Source organism: Eubalaena glacialis, chromosome 5, assembly GCF_028564815.1.
Source record: "Eubalaena glacialis isolate mEubGla1 chromosome 5, mEubGla1.1.hap2.+ XY, whole genome shotgun sequence".
Classification (NCBI taxonomy): Eukaryota; Metazoa; Chordata; class Mammalia; order Artiodactyla; family Balaenidae; genus Eubalaena; species Eubalaena glacialis.
The window spans coordinates 41,745,781-41,769,106 of record NC_083720.1 but is presented as its reverse complement, the minus strand read 5'-3'; the positions used below and the strand labels follow the sequence as shown (position 1 = coordinate 41,769,106).

Sequence of the window (23,326 nt, the reverse complement as noted above, 5' to 3'; positions counted from 1 at the left end):
ACCAAAAGTGACTTAAACACCACTCAACTAAAGTTTTAAAAGAGAAATGTCTGGTTTGAAGGTTATTAGGAAAGCATGTGGCTTAAAGAGTGTTGTACCTTTGCATATCTGGTTAAGGGTTACTGGGCACATCTAAACAAGAGCAGAGTGGAGTCAATCTAACTTCCCAGAAGGAATCTAAATTGCTTTAAAGTCCATCAGAAAAATACTCCGGAGCTTTATTAGGAATGCTAGATCCTTCCCAAAGAGGCTGAAAATCACGTCAACCCACAAAGTTGTGCCCCAGATCAGGTTTGGAATGATTTTCTTTCACAGTAACCAGCACATAGGGCTGGTGTGAGGATTATACGAAATGGTAACAGCAGCTAACACATACAGAGTGTTTTTCCTGTGCCAGAACCAGTGGTGAACACGTTACATCCATTATGAAATCATGTCATTCGCCAGTTCCCAATTCTCTAGGGGTTTTTCATTGCACTTAAGACAAAACATGTTTCTTATCCTTGTGGTCAAAGCCCTTCGTGATCTGATTCCACCTGCTACTACTCTACTCCAATATCCTCCGGCTGCAATGACCATATTTCTGCTCCTCAAACACATCAAGCTGATTCCTGCCCCAGGACCTTGGCATTAGCAGTTCTTCCTGCACCAGCTACTCCTCATTTCCTCATGGCTGACTTCACTGCGACATTCAGATCTGAGAATGACCTTCTCTAAGCTGTGAGCTGCTGTCCAGTCAACCTCCGCTGTATCTCTCTACTTCATCTTAGGCAGAGTACTTATCTCTTCTTGATATTTTATTCATGCGTTTGTTTGTCGACCAGCTAATTCCACTAGAATGGAAGCACTGGTAGGGCAAGTGTTTGTCTGCCTAGCTTACCTGCTTTCTCTCCCATGCCTAGAATATTTCCTGGCACATAGAAGGACCCCAAACATATTTGCAGAATGAATGAATGATCTCAGTCAGTCTTCCGCAAACCCTATGGTAGGTCCACTTGTGTATTTCACAAATAAGAAAACAAGACACGGAGAGGTTGAGTGATTTGTCCACAGTCATAAAGCTAGAAAACAGCAAAGCAAACCCAGTTGTGGTTCCAAAGGCCTCAGGCTCCACCTCTTCATCATCATGCCTGTAAAAATAAGCTTCCTCACTCACCCTTCCTGTTTTATATATTACACATTTAGTCTAGGAAATGGAAGTAAATCTGCCTTTGCTTTAGACTTACTTTAAATTAGCTCCTCTGCCATTCGTTAGTCAAAATGCTATCTACTGTTTTATGTAAATCTAAATTAAGGAAAATGCCCACTTCAGGAGTGAATATGCCTTTAATTGTATGAATATATATTTTCTAGTACTGCCCTTGAAGATTAAGGTACTTAACTTGTTCAGGCCTTCCATCCCCTCTGCCCATCCAGCATCCATCATTTCTTTCAAAACCAAGTTCCAGGCTGCCTTCCTGTAGATGGCTTCATTGATTAATTCAGTCCATTCCAGCCACCCTCCTGCAAATGTACACATTCATTTTCTTCCACTTTGCCCTCATTTTGTTACCGAATGCAAGTTCGTGTACTGGACGCACAGTGAGGCTGAACAAACCGAAACGTCGGAGTTTGGAGCAAAGAAAGGTTTATTGCAGGGCCAAGCAAGGAAAATGAGTGGATTGTGCTCAAAAACCTGAACTCCCCAATGGTTTTCAGGGGTAAGTTTTTATAGGCAAAAGTTGGGGTGAGGGCTGCAGGGTGTGTGACTTTCTTATGATTGGTTGGTGGTGAGGTAAGTGGGGGGTTCCAGGATTGTGAATCATCAGCCTCCTGATTTCAACCAGTCTGGGGTTTCAGCATGTAGTTACCATCTTCTGAAACAGGAGGGGAGCGGGCAGGGCACAACTTTTAAAAGAATGACATAGCCATAGGACATGACAAAAACTGGTTAGAACTAACTAGATCCAAGATGGTGGAAGATTTGACTTCCAGTAGACCTTAAGCCTCATTATATGCTCATTGTAATTCATTAGCTAAATGACACAACCATCAGCAGCCTGACAGTTCAGAGCTAACCATAAAAGGCCAAAAAGTGGGTGGTGGCCCAATTCCTGGAAATCCCCACTCTTTCCCCTGAAGTAGTTGGAATAATCCTCCCACTCATTAGCCTATGAAATTACCCAGCCCATAAAAACTAACCACGCCATATTTTGGGGCCTCTCGCCTTCCCAGATGGCCCACACTCTGTCTGTGGAGTGTGGTTCTCTCTAAATAAATCCACTTCTTACCGATCACTTTGTCTCTCACTGAATTTTTTCTGCCATGAGACTTCAAGAACCTGAGTTTCATTAAGTCCTGAGACCAGGTGTGTGATCTCAATTAAAAGACCGTCGGTTCAAGTCCCAATCTTACTTGCACGGTTTCACTTCTACCTGGGTGGGGGCCTTAGTTTCTGTAGAAGAACTCAAAGATATTGTTATGTATCTCCCTTGAGGAGGAACCAGGATCCTGCTTCAATAGCCCGCCTATCCTTTTTCGATTGCTCCTCCTTCGTTTCTTCATTCCCTTACTTCCCTGATTAACAACTCTTTGAATCTGCTCTTTGGTATTCAGGAAGGTCTAGGAGGCTGAAGCCTTCATCCTGCAAATAAGAAACTGGGGACATGAAAAGGCTTTTGTACCTGGGAGGGCCCTACGGGGTCCTGTTTAATTTCAACTTCTACATTACCCAGCTCCTCTTATTTTATTTCATACATGTATTGTGTGTGCATAACAAGCATGTTTTGTCTTTATAATCAGCGTGTTAGCTCCCTGAGACTGTGACCCATGCCCATTAGGCTTCCTATTTTAGGGAAATCTACTTAGAACCAACAAGATGGTATAGAATTCCTATACAGTTGCCTAATAACAGAAAACATGTGCATATAAATGAAAGTACACTTTCTTCCCTCTCCCTTCCTTGTTCTGAAAGTTCTGAATTTTGGGAACAACACAAATGCTTTCTTTATTGCAAAACTCACTGTTTAACCACCATTGTAACTTGTTCAACATATTTACCACACCAAAGTATGTGTTTCTAATAACCTAAAATAGTAAAAATTCAAATTTATGTTTAATCTAAAAGAATCTTAGCCGTTACTCAGCCTTTTATTATGTTTTTAATGGTTACCTGAATCTCACCTGTTAATTATGGTCTCTTCTTATCACAGAAAAAGAGTGGTGCAAAACATTTCAACACAAACTCCTTACTTAAATCCAGAAGAGTACAATTGTCAGTTTAGTATTCATTGTCTAAAAGAATTACTTGATGAGTATTTTTATTCAATTTTCTTTCAAGAAGTAAGCATAACTTCTCTTTTTCCAAGTAACTCATATCTCTTGAGACACATGATTCAACTCTATGAAAATCATTCTTGAGTCAAATCTTTCTAGCAAGAAAGTTCTTGCTTTTGAAATGAAGGAGGACCCTGCGAGGCTCTCCCAGTTACAAACGTCGTTCCATGACCCCTGTTTCTTGTTTGTAGGGAAAAGGTGTCAGCCTCCTAGACCTTCCCTGAGTTCCAAAGGGCAGATTCAAACAGTTACTAATTAGAGAAGGGAGGGAAGGTAGAAACAAATGAGGAGCAGTCAAGAAACAATGGTGAAGCAATAAAGCAGCGTCCTGGTTCCTCCCCAAGGAATATACAAAACAATATTATCTTTGACTTCTTTTGCAAGAACTAAGGCCCCCGCCCAGGTGGAGGATGGTGACTTCAGGCTGAGCACAAGATTCCCAGAACACCACCCTGTTACCTCACCACCAACCAGTCAGAAGAAAGTCACACACTCTGCAGCCCTCACCCCAAATTTTGCCTATAAAAACTCTTCTCTCAAAACCATCAGGGAGTTTGTTTTTTTTGAGCACAAGCCACTCATTCTCCTTGCTTGGCCCTTGCAATAAACCTTTCTCAGCTCCAAACTCCAATGTTTCAGTTTGTTTGGCCTCACTGTGCATGGGGCACGTGAACTTGCATTTGGCAACACTTTTAAAGAGTTGTCCCCACCCAATCCATGGCCTCGCTGGAGTAACAGAGGCACTAATATTAAAAAGCAAGCCATGTGGCTTAAAGAATATCAGATTTGTATTGATGTTTTGAAGTATGCCAGCATGGATTAGTAGGAAGTGTCAAGCCAAGGCTCAGTTTACAAAGGGGGCAAACGGTGACAAATGCTGATATTCACTAGGTTCCTGTGCACATGGCACCATTTTTCCACAGTCCCTTCCCTTTTGGGTCCCTCCCCATCACCTTAACAAGGCATCTTCCATATTAAACAATAGAACCTTTATTAGTTTGAATGTTTTTCGGTATTTGTTTTACATAATGAAACGATGGGTAAGAACAAATATAACTAGGCCTCAGAAACAAGTGGAGGACAGGCAGGGCCTTCACTATCCATCCCTTATCTGTGCTTCAGTCTGCCGGTTGTCAGATGTTTTTTCTTCTGCAGACTGGCTCTATCCATATGGCAGAGGAGGACCTGGTGGTTGACTACTCCAGACATCTGCTCACAGTGTGGCCACCAGAGAGGGATACCAATTATCTTCAAAAACCCCAAGGATAGTTCTAATTGGTACAGCTTGTATGGGGGCTTATCTCTAAATGATTAGCTGTTGTCAATAAACTTCTGTGTTTTCCTCATTTTCCACAAGAAACTTGTGGAATTTAAATTTAAATTTAAAACACGGCCAAGAAAATTTGATGTTACCTGAGATAGACCATCCGGAATGGTCCCACAGCAATATCTCAATTTGTTCACCACAGTGTGGGGCCCAGCCTTCCGTTTTGCAAGGTCAGAGGGTGAATATCAGTACACAAAGAATGGATCTGAATCCCACATGGTTTCACCATTAACCAAGTTCTTACAGCCTTATGCATAAAAATCATCCATGGGGAAAGATCTAACCACCAAGTGGAGAGCTTCCTATATTTGCTGAACAGCACTTTTTCTTCCTAGATGCAAAGCCAAATGTGAAGCCAAATATGACCCCAAGGTTGTCCAATGATCACAGAGTCAGAAGAGGAATGAATTAGATGATCTTAATGGCTGGCACCTATTAGCAAATGCATGTTTTCTGTAGAAACAATGCCAGTTCTAGACACTTTAGATCCCTGCCTTTCATAGATGCTATGCCAGCCATTTCCCTCTGAAGAGATTCTTCATTCAGAGGTAGAATACTTTCATTACTTAGGTATAAGATTTCCTGGTTATAATCTACCTTTTTATCCCTTTCAGAATTTCTACACAGATGACCTGGATTAGATTTGGGTGATTCAGATAATATTACATCATTTCTACAAATCTGCTTTCATTTCCACTTTTCCTAATTTCATTCCTGGAGGTGTGGCTTTCAGTTTGCAGGGAACGATTTATCATCTAGAATATTCAGGAAACACACATACACACACACACACGCTATTTTTAAAATAAAAACAATCTTCTTAAAGACTAACTCTTCTAAATGCAAAATTCCTTTCCATTTTTATAAGCATATTAAGGAATATCTTTTATTTCAAGCCATCTGATATACTGCCATCCCAATTGTCAAAATAGCCCGCAACTCAGTAAGATTAATTGACACTGGCTGCTTAACTTCATAATAAATCTTACTTCTTTAAATCTTATTGTTATCAATACCAGAAGTTTAAATCTTAAAGGCAAAGAAATATGAAAAAAGTAATGTTACCTGCATAAAAGGAGTATCCTCTTCTGAAAACAAAAACATGTTGAAACTAGGAAGCATGGAATAAAAACCTGACTAAAAGGCAACCAATCACTTAAGGGAACCACAAATGGCCATCAGAGTTCCCCAAACATTGATGAGAAAATTCATATTTTAGAATTCTGTCTCAGCATACCCACTATACCTCCCCCAATGCCAAAAGCAATCTCTTTACAAAGTAGCACATCTGCATGTGTATTAATGGACAGCTTAATTAACTGATGGGGTACGTCACAGAACATTTCTAACAGAAATGAAATAAATATATGATACTAAATGAGCATTTATTGAACACGTCGTGTGCATCCAGTACCCGTACCAGAGACCCAATGTCCTGCCTTGATTCTATTCTCATTCACGGTACGACTAGAAACTACAATAAAGGAAAACTTGGACCCTTTTCCTGTAATCTGCTCTTTCCTCAGCATGCAGAGTTTCCCCTCTCTCTTTGTCCAAATTCCACCCATTCTTAATAATTCATTTCATATAACAAATTGTCAGGTGACAAAATGATATATGTCACATTGTCATTTATGTGGGCTGGCTTGGTCATTACAACAAGCCTGTGAATTAGGCATTATCTTCACTGTTCAGAGAAGCAACTTCTTATCTAGTGAAAGGCAGACATTCTTGAATACAAGCTTCTCACCTCCAAAGTCTCACAACCACACCATTGCTGCCTCCTTTTAGTCCAGGCTTTCGTAAACTTTTTCTATAAAGGCCCAAATGGTAAATCTTCTCAGTTCTGCAAGCCATGCAGTCTCTGTCTCAACTCTGGCCTTGCAGCAAAAGCAGCCTTAGACAATGCAAACAAAGCAAACCCAATGGGTTTGGCTATGTTCCAATAAAACTTTATTTACAAATATACATCAACCAGATTAGGCCTGTGGGGCACAGTTAGTCTAGTCCAATGTTTTTCAAATGGAGAACCATCAGCATTTGTTAAAAATTTCAACTCTCAGGCCCTGCCCCAGGGCTACCAAAAGTGAGATTCTGAGGATGGGGCCAGCACTGTTTTAACAAGTCCTACAGGAGTTTCTAATGCACACTAAAGTTTGAGAGCCACTGCTAATCTTCCTTTTTACCCACACAGGACCCTCCCACATAAAGTATGAATAACTAAGGTGATGGTTATGCCCCACTTCACCAGAAAGCCTCTCTCCACCTCTTTCCACTCACATCTTCTGCTCCAAATCATGATTTTTCTCCTCCTCTGGAGTTCCTGCCCCAATATCCCAGGGGCTTATGCAATCCAATCCTAGTATTCTGTTGCCATTATTTCCATCTTGCTGTCCCAGACCCATCTTCCATCTCTCACCTGCTAGAACTCAGCTGCCTTCTTTAATTCTGCAGCTTGTCCAGGTAGCATATGCTCACACAGCCACAATTCCCAAAACACCCCTACTCTTGGGCATTGCTAGCCTGGCAGGGAATAAGGAGGTTTCCAATCTCTGCCAGAACTGACCCTCCTCCTCTCCACCTGACCATCCCCTTGTGCCACCCTCACCTCCAAGTCCTGACAAGCCCTTCAACTTGTTTCAGGAGAAAAAGCAATTCCCCTTCTCACATTAACACTTTATAAAATGTTCTGCCCAACTACCATCTCCACCTTCATTGACTATCGTACACCGCAGCAGAAATATAGAGACTAGCTGTGACCACCGAGTTTGATTTGGAATGACAAATAATACATCTTATCCTCTTCCCCACCTCTTACAAAAACTGTTAATGGGGGTGTTTTGAACCCCACCATAAAATGTGTTATCACTAAAAAAGTGAACTTTCAAGATTTCAACTGAACTTTGAGTTGATGGAGAGTCATTTAGGAAATAATATTAATCAGCCTTTTGATTATGAAAGGCAAGGCCTGGGGCCTGGTTTGGAATGGGGCTGCCCTGCGGATATGAGGGAAAGGGAACAAATGACTCTGCCTAATAAGCAGATGGGCTCCCTGGGGTTAGGAGATCATCACTGTAAACTGATGTTTGACTTTCACAGGACTAGCCCCCAGAAACAGGGTTTGGAGGATTGGGTAGGGGTGGCGATGGGGCAGGCTGGGCTGTAGAAAAGAGAGGAAATCACAGGGGCCAGATATTTGGCAGGTATCTGGTGCCCAAGGACACAAATGGCTACCAGTAATGGCTGCCATAATAACCCACCATTGTTCCCCTCCTTCCCAAAGTGTTTGTAAAGTTTGTTGAAAGTCACTGGAGCATCAGACTTGGGAAACCGAATGAAAGCTCGATCATATTCAAGGAGAAAGTATTTGATTCTTGTTGAGATGCTGTGAATTCAGACATACATACAGTGGGGTAGGGGAGCAATGGCAAATTTTTTTGAAGACCTCACCAAGAGGTCCCCCACTATTATCAAAAATTATATTACTGATTCTAAAGAAATTGTAAGAGAAGAGAACAAAGCAACAAGGCCATTGGTAAGAAATGATGACTGCTTAAAACAGCATTTTTCCCCTCTTTTTTTAGATTTAAATGTACACCATTTTCCCCCTAGGTATTCACGATACTCATCCCTAGGACCTGCCTTCAAGTGGAAAGAAAAGCACCTTGGAACAGACAAAGCAGTACAGATCAGTGACCCTGATTCTTTTCAATGTAACTAGAATGCTTTCCAAGGCTAAAAAATTGTTCAAAGTTACACTGTACCCAGTATGTGTGTAACCAGTGTAACAAATCCATGGATACAAATATTCCCATTTCTTTTAGATTAAGTGTGTGTTATTCAATAAGACAGTTAACATACATTTTATAAAATCAATTGTGAATTATCTATTTAAATTATAATTTTCTACTTTGTCTGCCAAAAGGAACAGAATTTAAAATGCCTTCTCCAATCCCTATAGAGGTCTAAATTAGAGCACTCAGAGCAAGTTTAAGGGAACCATGAAAGGTAAAACTTTTCTTTGTGTAACTACTAGAGACATTTTATAGAGCATATTGTAGAAGTACATTTTCTTAGGAATACTGTTTATAAAAACTCAATACTTCAAGTGAATTTGGAACATACACAGAGACTGATAATTCTGCAAAATAATAGGCAAAGAATAGGATTAATAGAAGTGGGACAAACAAAAAGAAAAAGAAACCATATTGGACCAGAAAAGGGACCCATCATCTTAAACCACCCATGATTTATAATTTTCACCAATAAATACTATAAAGAGGAATTTAAAACACGTGTGTGTGTGTGTGTGTGTGTGTGTGTGTAACATCTCTGGAAGATTATACCAGACACTGGTAATAGAGGTTGCTTCTGGGTCGGGAAACTGGGGCACAGGGGAGAGACTTAACATTCCACTGTGTTCCATGTGAATGTATTACCTAGTTTTTTAAAAAATTAAATAATTGTATATGCATATATATCAATATAATATCCAAAAGGATTCATATCAACATGTTAATAGTGGTTATCTGAAAAAGAGACTGATTTTCTTTTCTCTTTTGTATTTTATAGTTCTCAAATTTTCTACAATGAGTATTAACCTTATAATCACAAAAATATGTACTTTTAAATGTCTCTAAAAATATGGAATAGTGAGTAACCAATGAATCAAAATAAATAAAATAATATCAATAAAAAAGTAAAAACAAAATATAGTTAATTCTCACCTTATGACGTTTTAGAAAATATTTAGGATTTTCTATATGTTGTTTACAAAACATAAAATTATTTACTAGCCACTGAACCAATTCATTTTTAGCAGCAAATATCTTATTGTTTCATTATTTTTTTTTAAATTTGATCATTTGCCTAATTAAATTTATGGAATTTTGCTGAATTCTTATGGATGACTCTTTAGTTATTCCCAAATAGTTGAGTAAATTTGATACACACATCTATATACACCAAAGAAATACCATGCCTTTTACCATACTACACACAATAAGTACTATAAACATTTAACAATATATTGTATTGCATTGTTGGTAATTAACTAAAGGGCAACATGTCATATTCTCATCTTGTTTTCATAACTAATTTTGAAAATAGATAAAACAATGATATCTTATACCATTTTGATCTTGATTTGCTTTTAGTGATAAAGCTTTTATTGCACGACTTCTGTTCTCTGCAGTCTTCATTATACTCCTCAAAATGCAGGACACTTTATTTGAATTGAAACAATGAAGTCAAACTGTTTCTGATAGAAAGTAAATCCAATCAGGCTGATCTGGCTAGTTTGACAATGAAAATGGCTGTTAATTAGGTTATATGACAAATATTTCCTATATTTGACAGTTTTAACTTTAATGAGCCGTTTCATTAGCTGCAAAGTTTTGACAAAAACAAAACTGAACCACCTGTAACCAAAAAAAAAAAAAAAAAAAAGCATTTTATCCAAAACTATATATGCAAATGAACAATGTTTTTCCCAAACTTTGAGTATATCGGGTTAAACAAGGTACATCTCATTTTTAAAAAAGTCTAATTCATAGTCACTTGATGTCTTCTTTTTTAACACCCTACTCTAATCATTTGATGTCTTGATAAAGCCTACCTGGTATATTTTCTAGAAACCGAAAAAGTGGAAGAATAAGGACTAGGTAAACAAACCCTTTGGCAAGTCGGGTGGTTTTCAATTCTTTGTTTTCAAGAAAATTGAAGGAGGACTAATTGAACAGCCAGCTCAAAGATCATCAAATCTAATTTTTTGAGATCAAGAATTGAGCGATATTGCTACAATAAAACTCCGTTCCCAGGTACAGTACTTGTTTATATGAACACAATTTCTCAGGTCATGCAGCTATAAAAACTAGAAATACGAATAGAATTGTTGCTCAATCCTTCCCGTTCTAGCAATAAGACATATTCATCCACAGATCTATGAATTTTAAAAAGCAACAATATCCATTTCACCAAGAGATGTATTTTCCCATAACTTTTACATTCTATTGAATAATTATGAAAATTTGTAATATTTATTTTGCTTTGATCGTGTACTAAGAATAATTTTAAAGATAACTCCGTCAAGAATCAGGCGGTTTGCTCTCTGTGTAACCTCGGACACTTAATCTCTCTCGGATCTCAATTTCCTGATTTGCAAATTAGTGATAGTAAGACCTAGTTTAGCGCTGTTCCAAAGACTGGGTGAACTAATGCACATATAAAGCTCTAAACGCCACGCCTGGCCCTTAGTGCGTGCTATATAAGCATTACCTATTGATCAAACTAATCAATAGCAACACCCTAAAAACTAAAAGCCTGGGGGTTTGTCTTCACGGGTAGGAAGGAGGTGCTGGAGGGATCGGGTTCTAGACCACAGGCACACTCGGAGAGTAACGGGACGCTCAAGAGAAAACGGGATGGGGCGGGGAGGAGAGACAGGAGGCCCCTGGAGCTACCTGCCTCGAAGAAAAATGGGCAGGATCACAGATTGAGAACGAAGAGGGCTGGGAGAGTTTAGAATAGCAGTTCTACCAACGGTTCGCGTGTCTACGGATGCGAACGTCTACGGATCTCGACTGCTCCGTGAATCAGGAGCAACAACATCAGGCCTAAACGCCACCGCGGTTGGAACCCGGCCAACGTTTCGCTCCCCAGCCCCGGCCAGGTGCGACCCGGCGCCCAGTCGGCCCTCAGGCCCTGGGGGTCGCGTGAGTCAAACGCCCGACCTGCCCTGGACTGCAGACCCAGGACTCGCGCGCAGAGCCCGCCGCCCGCCTCCGCTTCCCACACGGCCCGGCCTTGCGAGGGCGCCCGCACTCGGAGGCGGCTGGAACTGGCCCCTCGCGGTCCCCGTAGCCGGACCTTCGTTGCTATTGTCACCGCCTTTTCCTCCCTTCCCCCGGTTCCCTTTCACTTCCGGGGTTGCCCTGGATCCGCTGGTTCCGTAACAACATCCCGTTGGCTTACCTCAGGCGGCGAGACCGGTGCAGCCGTCGCCTCCCAGGAGCGCCGCCCGCCCGGGCCCGCGCCCTCCCCAGCCCAGGCCGCCATGGCCACCAACCCGCAGCCGCAGCCGCCTCCTCCCGCGCCGCCGCCTCCCCCGCCGCAGCCGCAGCCGCCGCCGCCGCCGCCCGGCCCCGGGGCTGGCCCGGGCACGGGCGGGGCGGGCGGCGCGGGGGCCGGCGCTGGGGACCCGCAGCTCGTGGCCATGATCGTGAACCACCTCAAAAGTCAAGGGCTCTTCGACCAGTTCCGCAGGGACTGCCTGGCCGACGTGGACACCAAGGTTCGGGGCGCGCGGCGCTGCGGGCGTGCGGGGACAGGGGAGGACCCGCGGGCCGCCTTGATGGGCAGTCTCCCACATCCGTCGATGGGCCGGCGGCGCCTTGGCTTCCCCAGCCGGGGCCCCTCTGAGGCGCGTCTCCCGCCGAGCTCCCTGTGCAGCCGCTTCCTCTCTGAGCTGCCGCTTTGTGCCCGGCACTGTGCAAGGCACGCTGTGTTCATTCATTCGCTTAGCCTTTCGTTCGCTTAACAGACTAGCGTTAAGCACCTCCAACGTGCCAGGCACTGCTTACATGCTGGAAATGTAGAGGTGAGCAAGACGGAGTCACTGTTCTTTTGGAGACTCTTTTGGAAACATTAACGTTAACTGTGCTTTCATCTCTGATTCCCCCCCCCCCCCACCACGTTTACTTTGTATCCAAGTTATTTTTGCCTTCTCTCGAAGATTTCTGGTAAGGATTATATCTTTGTTCTTTGCAGAAATTACTAAGTGGTAATGAATCAAATTATTTGCAGTGTGCATTGCTGGACTTTGTGAGGGGTGCAGGGGTGAAGAGGCAGAGCTGGGGAGATCAGGACTTTTGTTTCTACCGATGACTGATGTAGGTAGCTTAGGCCAAGTCACTTCTCTAAAGTGAGAAGGGAGGTGGGGTGAGGGGTGAGGAGCAGAGAAAACTGAGGAAAGGATGGAGGAGAGGGGGCAGCAGATACTGAAGTGGAAGAAGGACTGGACAAAAGAGTGAGTTCGGAAGAGTAAGTGGTAGAGGGGAAAGGTCAGCACAGTGGTTCCCTGTACAAAAAGAGTTAGGGGCTAGGAAGGGGAAGGGATTTTGTACCAAATGTCAAAGTGAAAGGAGCATTAGCAGGAACGGGTAAACTTAGCTGGTTCTGCAAGGGATGAGTAGAGGACACCAGGAAGGAGCACTCAGTGAGATGGATGGAAACCCAGTAGGGTCTGGAAGCAAGTGAAGCAGGAAGCTTCTGTTGGAAACAATTGTTTTCTTTCTTTCCTTTTTTTTTTCTTAGGTCTGGTTTGGTTCCCTGGTTTTAGAGTTTTGATGGGGTGAGGGTTTTCTCGTAGTGTGTTCAGCTGTTCTAAAGAACCTCGTTTCTTTGAGAAAAGTGCTTTGTGGTGAACTGTGCACAATTCCTTTATCTTCTCTGGGAAGACCTTCCTGCCATGTGGGAACATCTTCCCTTTTAAAAACTCTGGCCCACCTTGTAGACCAGAAATAGAATGTGCCTTTTTTGAGTTGTCAGAGTTTCTGCACCACAGAAAATTCAGTTTACTTGGGGATATTTATCTATGTAGGAAGTACTGATATGTAGTTTTCTCACTTTTAGAGAATATGCACAACGACCTTTTTGCAAATAATGCCTATTGCCTCTTTCTTCCTTCCTTCCTCCCTCCCTCCCTCCCTCCCTTCTTCCCTTCCTTCCTTTCAAAGGACATGGCCAAGTAAATGTTACCCAACTAAATAAAGCTGGTTATTTGTATCCGGCAAGTAGAAATTTCACTTTGCTGTTTTCAGAAACCTACAAATCTGTGTGTTATTGTGTATGCAGATTGAAAATTTAATATGCTGATGGTGGGGGCGAGGGGGCTGCAATGTCTAAGGCTCAACTTTTTCTTCATCCCCATCCCCACTGAGTGTTATTGTTGTATCTGTAATATCCCTGCCAGATCCTCTCAAAGTGGAGTCTTAAAACATTTCTTGGGCGGGAAGGAGGGAAGCGCAGTGCTTTGACAATCTAATGAAAACTAAGGAAAATGCACATGTTCACATTAACATGCAGCCATAAGATCCAGCTAATGCTGAGGCTCCTCTGCTGTAGACTGCCAGTTCCCAGACCCCTGGAGCAAGCTGAGAGGTTACAAAGCCATTCTGACCCCTTTGCACTGAGTAGAGTATGAGGAGGGAAAATCAAGAGAGGCCCATCTTTCGGTCCCGGGCAGGGAGCTCACTGACCAAGTAAATATGGCATCTTTCACCCCAGGTGGTAAAGGCCAAGTTTTGGATACTTTCTCAGTTATAAATGGCTCCTGGTCACTATGATTATTGTCTATTTCTTTTTAGATTCAAAAGGAAAATCAAAGACAGAAGTATATAAGTTTATTCACCCAACAAATACTTATTATGTACCAGGCATTGTTTTAGGTGCCAGGGATATAGCAGTGAACAAAAAGTCCCTGCTTATATGGAGCTTGAATCCTGGCAGAGAAAAACAGACAATAAATAATATGTGAGAGGTTCTATGGAAGAAAGAAAGCAGGATGAGGGTGGAAAGGATTGCTGATGTGTTTTGAGTAAGTTGTTCAGGGAAGATTTCAATGAGATGACATTTGAGCCGTAACTGAAGGAGCTGTCCAGCTATCAGGGCTGAGGGTTCCACGTGGAGACCACAGCAAATGCGGAAGGCCTAAAGCAGAACTTACTGAGAGAGAAAGTGACAGGAGGTGAGGTAGAATTGCCCCTCCCTCACTCCCTCCCTTCACAGGTCTGTCGGGCCTTGGAAGCCTTTGTAAGCGTTTGGCACTTACTGGAGCTGAGAAGCCACTGGCAGGAGTTGGGCAGAAGAAGGACATGATCTGACTTTCATTTTAGATAGCTTGACCTCGTATAATTATTAACAGTGTTCCCTTTGCACCCAGTCATGATCTGGTTTGGACAATAAATTATATGGTTACCCTAATTTTAGAAGATTGGCACTAGCTGCACTGTGGAAAACAGACTTCAGACGAGCAAGGGTAACGCAGGGAGGTCAGCAACAATAATCTAGAAAGGAGATGAGAATGCTCTGGACCAGAGTGGTAGCAGTGAAGCAGGAGGGAAGTGGTCAGGTTCTGGCTGTTTTTTGATGCTAATGCTGACAGGATTTGCTGATGGTTCTGGAAGAGGGGTGGAAGAGAAAGGGAGGAAGCAAGGAGGACATCAAGGCTTTTGACCCGGAGCGCTGGAGAAGGAAGAAGAGATAGATAGCTATTCCCAGAAGAGTAATGGAATCTAAAATATTTCTCTAGTCACTAGGCTTTTTACCTAAAGTAGAACTTAGAAACCAGGAGAATTACCTGTTGTAGTTCAAATTGAAGCTTGTTTTATGGGGCAACTAGAGTGCTAAATTTGTTGTGATGTTCGAGCCTAACTGTTTCTGAGATTTGGGAATACTGCGAAGAAGAATTATGTTTTAGAATCATTGGGGAGAAAATTAATTTTCATTCACATTGGTTTTGCATAAATGGAGAAGAACATCAAAAATGATTGTGAGACCGTTTTTGGTAGGATTGAACATAGGTATTAGCAAAAGTCTGGAAATTGGAAGAGATGAAGGGGTGTCACAAAGGGATAAAATCTTTATCATCTGTGTTACCTAGATAGTTACCCAGTCATCTCACCTGACAACTACTTTTCAGTTGCTTATCTGCCTAGCAGTTTGAAAAGGTGTGTGGAAACAAAGATTGAAAGAGTGGGAGGAGCAGGCTTACATTTCAGTAGGGAGATAAATATTCCCCCCTCCCCAAAAATGCAGTACAACACAAGAATTACTTGAATGACAGTATGTATAGGAGATAGTTGGTACGTGGGAGAAGAGCCACAGAAGCCTACCTTGGGTGTCAGGATGACTTCACAGATTTGGGTGAACTCCAAAAGTGAGAAGTTTGCCAAATGGACAGGGAGAAAGAATGGTAGGTGCACAAGATCGAAGGCATGAGAACTTACCACTAGAGAATAAGCTTTGAAGGGTAAGGGAGCAAATAGCAGAAGACGAGGCTGTACAGTTTTGCTTAAAATCATTCGGAACACGCAAACTCATCTACGTTAAGAGCCACATAAAAGAAAGATATAAACAGCATGAGATGCGGGGGACAGCTTGGAGGAACGAAGCATGCAGTCCTGACTGAGTGGTCAAACATTCCTTCTAGGCAGCATCCTTTTAAGATGAGATGACATAGTATGTGTCCTTTCTCCTGCTTCCCTTATGTCAGGAGTGCTCAGCTCTAGCACAGCTGACATTTTGGGCTGGATAGTTCTTTGTTGTGGGGGTCTGTCCTGTGCACTGTAGGATATTCAGCAGCATCCCTGCCCTCGACACACCAGATGCCAGAAGCAACTCCCCTCAGCTGTGAGAATCAAAAATGTCTCCAGACGTTGCCAGATGTCCCCCCACACCCCGGGGGGGAGGGGGGCAACAATTGCTTCCAGTTGCGAACTGGTGACCTACATCAAATTTAATGCCTAGCTCCAGTGATTGCCACTTCATAATTTCTCTTGAATCCATGTCTTTCAGCCCGTTTTTGCCACCCCAGTACAGACCTTTATTATTCTCGTCATTGCATCCTTTCCTGAGTATATTTTGTGTCTGTTTACTCTTTCACCGTAGGAAGATTAAAAGCTTTATCAGAAAGCTTTTAATTTATCAGAAAGTTTTCATCAGAAAGCTCAGCTATCACATATCACTCTACTCATATGTGTTGTGGGTTCCCGTTCTCTATCCCATAATTCCAGACTTCGTATACAGGTCCCCAAATCCTTCCAGGCCCTGGCCCCAAGCTCTGTCTCCAACTTCATTTCTCTGCTTTTTTGTAGTCTCTTCTCTATCCAAATTGGATTTAACAATGTGGGGGGCTCCCTAATGCTCCTGACCCCACGTTTTCTCATCCACTTGCTCTTATATTGTTGGGTGTACCTGCAAGGCCTGCCTTTCCTAGTCCCAGCTGCGTTGTGAAACTCAGGTGCCGCGTTCTCAATGAAGACTTTCTTTCTCTGCTCCTCTCCCTTTCTTTGCTCCAAATCATCTAACAGTAACACTTATTGGTATCTTATTTTCTAGTCCCTTGTCTGTAAATAGGAGGTATATCTGTCTTCTTTGTATTCCTCATCTCCAAACATATTGTCTTAGACAAAATAAATGGTATTTGAATGACTCTGAAATTATCCTGAAGCAGGATTGTCATAAACTGTGAAACTTTGTTGCCACTTTGACACTGTAATCTAAGAAATGTTTAACATTGTTAAAGATACTCAAATTCCTGAGACTATCGATATTGTGTAACAGCGGAGATTTTTAACATTTATGTCTTTTTTCTTCTTTCTTTCTAGCCTGCCTATCAGAATCTGAGACAACGTGTTGACAACTTTGTTGCAAACCACTTAGCAACTCATACGTGGAGTCCGCACCTCAATAAGAACCAGCTAAGAAACAATATTCGACAGCAAGTGCTCAAGTAAGCCTCAGAATTGCAGAGTTTCTACAAGGGCTTGAGAATGTCACCATATACTTTGCCTGAAAGCAGAGACATTGTGCAGAAGTTTGTTCACCTGGTGATAATTTTGTCAAGTTTGGTGTGACTACTTTATATTATGATACAGTGTGATTTTAGAGTAGGCTCTAATCACTTCACATTTCCCCCATAAATTTAACAGTCTGATTTCTCCTGTAGACCTTTGGAAATATTGAGGGAAGGGAATGACAACGTGACTTCAAAAAAAAAAAAAACCCTCTAGATATGATATGAATAGATGGTTAATGCCAGATTGGTAAATATATCCTATACAGTTACATTCACAGTTATTCTCTTGGCCCTAAAAGAGCAGGCTTTATTATTCCTGATTTACAAATAAAGACATTAAAGGTCACTGAAATTAAAACATTTTTCCCTGATTTGAGGCTGTGTCTTCTGTGTTCTAATATTGCCCCTCGCTTTTTCTTTTTTCTTTTTTCTTGCATTTTACTGTGATTTTACCTGTGCTTTTTAATGATGACATATCCAAAAAAGGTGGGAGAAGTGCATTTAGACATGTCGGAGTCATTTTTTGGTAAACATAAAGAGAGTGAGAAAAGCTGGAATGTTTAGAGGGACCTAAAAAAATCATATTTATTCCCCCAAAAGCAGATTAGCAATATTATCTTGTTCTTGAATATAAGTATTTGCCAAGACAAGAAGACTTGGACCCTCTATCCCTGCTTCACACCCCAAAAAAGTGACTACATTGTTTAAAAACTGCCTTAGTCTCCCTGCCTTGACAAATATTTACGAAATGTGGCTTTTAAACAGTTAAACAAATGTTTTTACAGCTGTTACCTCTTTTATTTATTTATTTATTTATTTATTTATTTTATTTTTGGCTGTGTTGGGTCTTCGTTGCTGCGCGTGGGCTTTCTCTAGTTGCGGCAAGCGGGGGTTACTCTTCCTTGCGATGTGCGGGCTTCTCATTGCGATGGCTTCTCTTGTTGCAGAGCACGGGCTCTAGGTGCACGGACTTCAGTAGTTGTGGCACACGTGCCCAGCTGCTCCGCAGCATGTGAGATCCTCCCAGACCAGGATTCAAATCCATGTCCCCTGCATTGGCAGGTGGACTCTTAACCACTGTGCCACCAGGGAAGTCCCTACAGCTGTTACCTCTTAATTCCCTCTTGTCCCTCAGGAACCTTGCAAACCTACCTAGTGTGCTACTCCATTGATAGTTCCACCCACAGGAAGCCCCACAAATAAAACTTTACACTCTGACTCAAAGACCCATTTAGCCACAGGTAATACTAGATACTAGGAGCCTGGGGGCTCAGACTCTGTGTCCTAGTAAATAAGAGAAGAGGGAAATTTGACAATAGCTTTGTTGTCTGCATTTTAAAGGATGTTCAGGAACCTGTAAAAGAGTCCAGGTAAGATGAAAGATGCCATTAGAGGGCTGCATAATAATACCTTTTGGGAAATAGTCAAAGCGTTTCCTGTTGGGTGGCAGGCCTGGGGGGGTTACTCATTTCCAGACCTTCAGGAGAACAATAACCAAAATAGTAGGGGGGTGGGAGGCTAAGGGTGGGATGGGGGAGGGAAGCTTACTGGCACTGTCCACACTTGCAGAGCACTGTCACGCAACAATTTGCATATCTGCTTCCCTCTCACAAAGGATAACATTGCTTTAAAAGCAAAAGGGGAGAGTCTTGGATTCTTTTTTTTTTTTTTTTTTCCCATATATTGAGAGACTAAATGGAAGGCAAATTTCCTGGAATTTACTCCTTAGCATACAGAACCTATAAAGTAGGGAAACAGTCATTTATTCTGTTCTTCAAAGGGAACTAAACTCAATCGTGCCCATGTAAAATCAAGCACTTAAAATTGTTGTACCAGTATAAGGCATTGTTTTCACAGAATCTTGTTTGGTGAGGGATTGCTGGGCACATCAGCAGAGGGTTCTTGTGACTGTCAGCAATTAACACTAGAGCAGTCCACCTATGGGTGACGAGGACTCTCCTCTAGAGACATTTTAGAACAGGGGAAATAGCTGTCTCTTGGGTAATATGGGCATTGCTCTTACTGTGATATCTGTATATTTTCTTCTAGCTCTGTTATTTATTTTTCATAAACTGTTCTCTTATTTAAATTCCATTAGTAAATTTATGTCTCTTAAATAACATGTTAAAGTTTCTTAAAAGAAAGACTAGTTGTGTCTAACTAATGGTATAAGGATGGACTATCACCTATAAATACAATTTCAGACAGTTTTTCTTACATATACTTTGAGAAATACTCAGTTGACTCTGTTAGATTGAACCGTCTACAATTGTCATTTTTGTAGGACAGAATAGTCTGATATCAGCAGTTTTGGATGGTTCAGTTTAATAGCCAATCTGCCAACTCAATAGATGGAAAAAGGTTTTATTTTATTCTATTTATGCATTCGTTTGTACAACAGAACCTAAAAATGCTAGGGAGCTCAGAAATAATGACCTTAACTGTACAGTGTTTAAAAGGAAGACAAGGAAGTAGCTTTAACCAAGACAGTGCCAGCTACTGGCATTTTGGCTTTGCCCTTGGACCTAGAAGTGTGACTTCTCCTCCCTCTGGTGAGGCAGCTCTGGCCACACCTCAATGAAGTGAGCCCACGAAGAGCAATGTGGTCGCTAGCACTGGCCTCCGTTTTTGTTTTTGTTTTTCCTTTAACATTTTCATTGGAGTATAATTGCTTTACAATGTTGTGTTAGTTTCTGCTGTATAACAAAGTGAATCAGCTATATGCATACATTTTTAAGATCAGAGCTGACCTCTGAGTGAGAGTAGACTAAGGTACACAAGGGCCCAGAACATAAGCGTCAGGGGAAGAGACTGAAGCAGTAATTTGGAGGTGGGTGGGTTTTATTTTTTATTTTGTGCCTTTGTGCTTGTGCCTTAAATCAAAACGTTTTTCACATTGCTTGTCATTGCTTCTTTTCCACCTGCTACATTTTAAAGACACCTCTAAGATGTAACAACAGTGTTTTCAGGATTTTTTTTTTTTTTTTTTTGTATCATATGTTAGAACTTTAGAAAACAGGTTACCTACTTTGGGCAGTGTTGACTCATTTTTCTCTATGGCCCACGTAAGTGGAATTATAGTATCCCAGGGCTGCGAGGTGCCTCAGGAAATGAAAATCACATCCATCCTGCACTCCAGACAGCGCTGCACTCAGAAATAGCATTGCATAAGTATAAGGAGAGACACCTCACCCACTATGCAGGGAGAGCCTGAGGCCTCGGAGCTGCAGAAGACCAGCACCATGCTCTCCCAACTCTATCCAGGGAACTGTGACTCCTCAAGTTCTTTGTTAGAAAGGAACGAGGTGGAAGTGTGTTTCTTCAGATAAATTCATGTCATCTTATTTTGCTCAGACGCCTTTGTGATTTTCTGCACAGTTCAGACTTTACTGTCCCTTTTGCTCCTCTGTCTCTTATGTATGACATTTCTTTGTGCATTTTCTTCCCCTTCTCTTCTCTGGAAATCAAGCTTTCCTTAGGAAAGCTTTTGCAAATAATCTCAGACATAGCTAAAAATAATAATATCCTACTCTTTTCCTACAGTGTATGGTGTGTTCTAGTGCCTATCATGTTGTATTTTGTTTGTGTCTCTCTCTCCCACCAGAACAGGGACCAGGTCTGATTTGTAGTGGCCCAGTGGCTAGCATGGTGCCTGTTGTGTAGACGACACTTGGAACATAATTGTTGAATGAATACATCATTTAGTTTTTATAGCAAGAAGATAATAAAAAGAAGGCCAGAAGTCTTAAGTTTTATTTTTGTTCTTCTAAAGTTTTCTCTTTTTCTTTTTTTTTTTTCCTTTTTTGTAAGTTTGGTAAAATTATACTTTGTGTATATTCTTCAGTTTTCCTAGAGGTTCTAATACTTACAAGAGGCTTACATTTTTCTGGTCAAAAAAAAAAAAAAAGAGGTTGCAGAATCCACAGATTTATTTTATACCCAGAGCTCAGCTTTAATGATCATTTATTCCTATCACTAAATGATCACTAAGGTCATTTAGCGAGATAAGCCATGGGCAGGATTGAGGTAAGAAAAGCATCACCTACAAGCCTGGGCTTTAGGTAATGTGCTGTGTCTAGTTCTTAGGGTATTTTGTTTTGCTTTTGTTCTGTCTGCCTTAGTATTTCCACTGGTGACACAGTGGTGGGAAGTTTACATATTTTTTTGCAGTATGGTGTATTAAATGCCACTGTATTGTGAAACGTATTTTCTTTTGGGTATTCTTTCTGTATATTCCAAGTGAATGGATTGGAGGCAATTTAAGGTTGAACATATATGTAATAGATATGGCTTTACTTAAAAGTAATTAATGCAAATAATGTAGTATTATCTTTTTCACCTTTCTGTAAATTACCCTGTGTTTCAGATCAGGAATGTTGGAGTCTGGTATTGACAGAATTATTTCTCAGGTTGTGGATCCAAAGATTAACCACACATTCAGACCTCAGGTGGAGAAAGCTGTGCATGAGTTTTTGGCCACACTAAATCACAAAGAGGAAACAGGTGGCAGCACAGCCCCCGATGATGAGAAACCAGACTCTTCCATCGTTACACAAGGTGCTTTGCTTTTACTCTTGGTCAGTTCCATTGCTTTCCTTCTTGAACTGAGTATCAAGTTAGGGGTATTTAGTTCTTTAAAACATTTATCTATTTGGCTACTCTAGTGAAATTATATTTATTTTAATTATCACCCAGATTCTTCAACTGGCATAACATTTTTTTTTTAATGATAAGCATTTTAGTAATGTAGTGTTTGTGTGTGTGTGTGTGTGTGTGTGTGTGTGTGTTTCAATAGAGGGGATAATTAAAATAATTAGAAAACACATCCTTTTTCTGAGAACTAGGCTAGTCTCACATTTGCTGGTGCCTTTCCTAATATACTGTATTACAGAGGTAGAGAACTTAGAATGTGTTAAGTACTAGCACCAGTACCTGAAAGTCTAAAGGTGTATGTGTCATATGAAGATGACAGTGGCAAGTGGCCTTGATTCAGCAGAGCGGTTTACCTTCTGCATAAATTTATTCTAAAACATGTCTATCCCTCGAAGGTGTCCCTGCCCCTGGGCCCAGTGCGAATGTGGCCAGTGATGCCATGTCAATCTTGGAAACCATCACTTCTCTTAACCAAGAAGCTAGTGCTGCCAGGGCTTCGACAGAAACGTCAAATGCAAAGACCAGTGAGAGAATATCCAAAAAACTCCCATCTCAGCCAAGCACTGAGACTACTGTTGAGAAAGAGAGAACTTCAGAGGACACGGCTGATAAAGAAAAATCTACACCTGACTCTGCAGGGGAAGGACAGGAAACAGTCCCTAAGTCTGAAGAATTTAGTGATCTCCCTTGTCCAGCTGAAGAAATTAGAAATCACATAAAAGAAAGTAGTAGTTCAGTTCTGCTAAATAAGGATGTTCAACAAGAAAGCAGTGACCAAAAAAATAAATCAACAGACAAAGGTGAAAAGAAGCCAGACAGCAATGAAAAGGGAGAAAGAAAGAAAGAAAAGAAGGAAAAGACTGAAAAGAAATTTGATCACTCAAAAAGGAGTGAAGATGTCCAAAAAGTAAAAGATGAAAAACAAGCAAAGGATAAAGAAGTAGAATGTTCAAAACTTCCTTCAGAAAAAAACAATAAAGCTAAAACCAGCGAAGGGACCAAAGAAGGTAAAAACTTGGAAAAATCAACAACAGTTTAAAGAACAATGAGTGTCCATTGGGGGCACATCAAATTTGCCTTCAAATTTTAATAAAATGTATTTGATACGTGTGTTTTAAAAGCCTGAAAACTCATATCCTCTTTGCTAAAAGATGAGCAATAAACATTTGTATATTTCTTTTCTATACTAATGTACCAATTCACAAAGTAAACGAACAGAGAAGTTCTAAACCTTATAATGTAACTCCTGTAATTTATTCATATACATTATTCCAAGCAACTTAATTCATAATCTTTAAAATATTAGATAGTACATATTTCAGTTCCTTACTTAAAATTTCCTTTGTTTATATTATTCAGACCATGAATTATGAGTTTCATTAATTTTACAGGATAATAGTTTGCCTTTGTATTTTCTGCAAACAACTGTACCTTATTTGATATTAGTTACTAAT

At 41.1% G+C, this 23,326-nt stretch overlaps 1 protein-coding gene across 6 annotated transcripts in view; it reads left to right on the top strand.

The window, feature by feature from the left end:
* Positions 1–11,578: 11,578 nt before the first annotated feature.
* Positions 11,579–23,326, top strand: part of BOD1L1 (biorientation of chromosomes in cell division 1 like 1) — a 55,217-nt gene continuing 43,469 nt past the window's right edge. For 5 of the 6 annotated variants that reach the window (XR_009701090.1, XM_061192100.1, XM_061192097.1 and 2 more), the window contains exons 1-4: positions 11,579–11,933; positions 17,029–17,153; positions 21,586–21,776; positions 22,268–22,879. Coding sequence is in view for 5 of the 6 variants with exons in the window: in XM_061192100.1 (XP_061048083.1) it covers positions 11,697–11,933; positions 17,029–17,153; positions 21,586–21,776; positions 22,268–22,879 (1,165 nt within the window). In the remaining variant the exon portion in view is untranslated. Of the gene's footprint in view, positions 11,934–12,090; positions 12,240–17,028; positions 17,154–21,585; positions 21,777–22,267; positions 22,880–23,326 lie in introns of those variants that run through there. The other variant, XM_061192101.1, reaches the window with a different exon arrangement.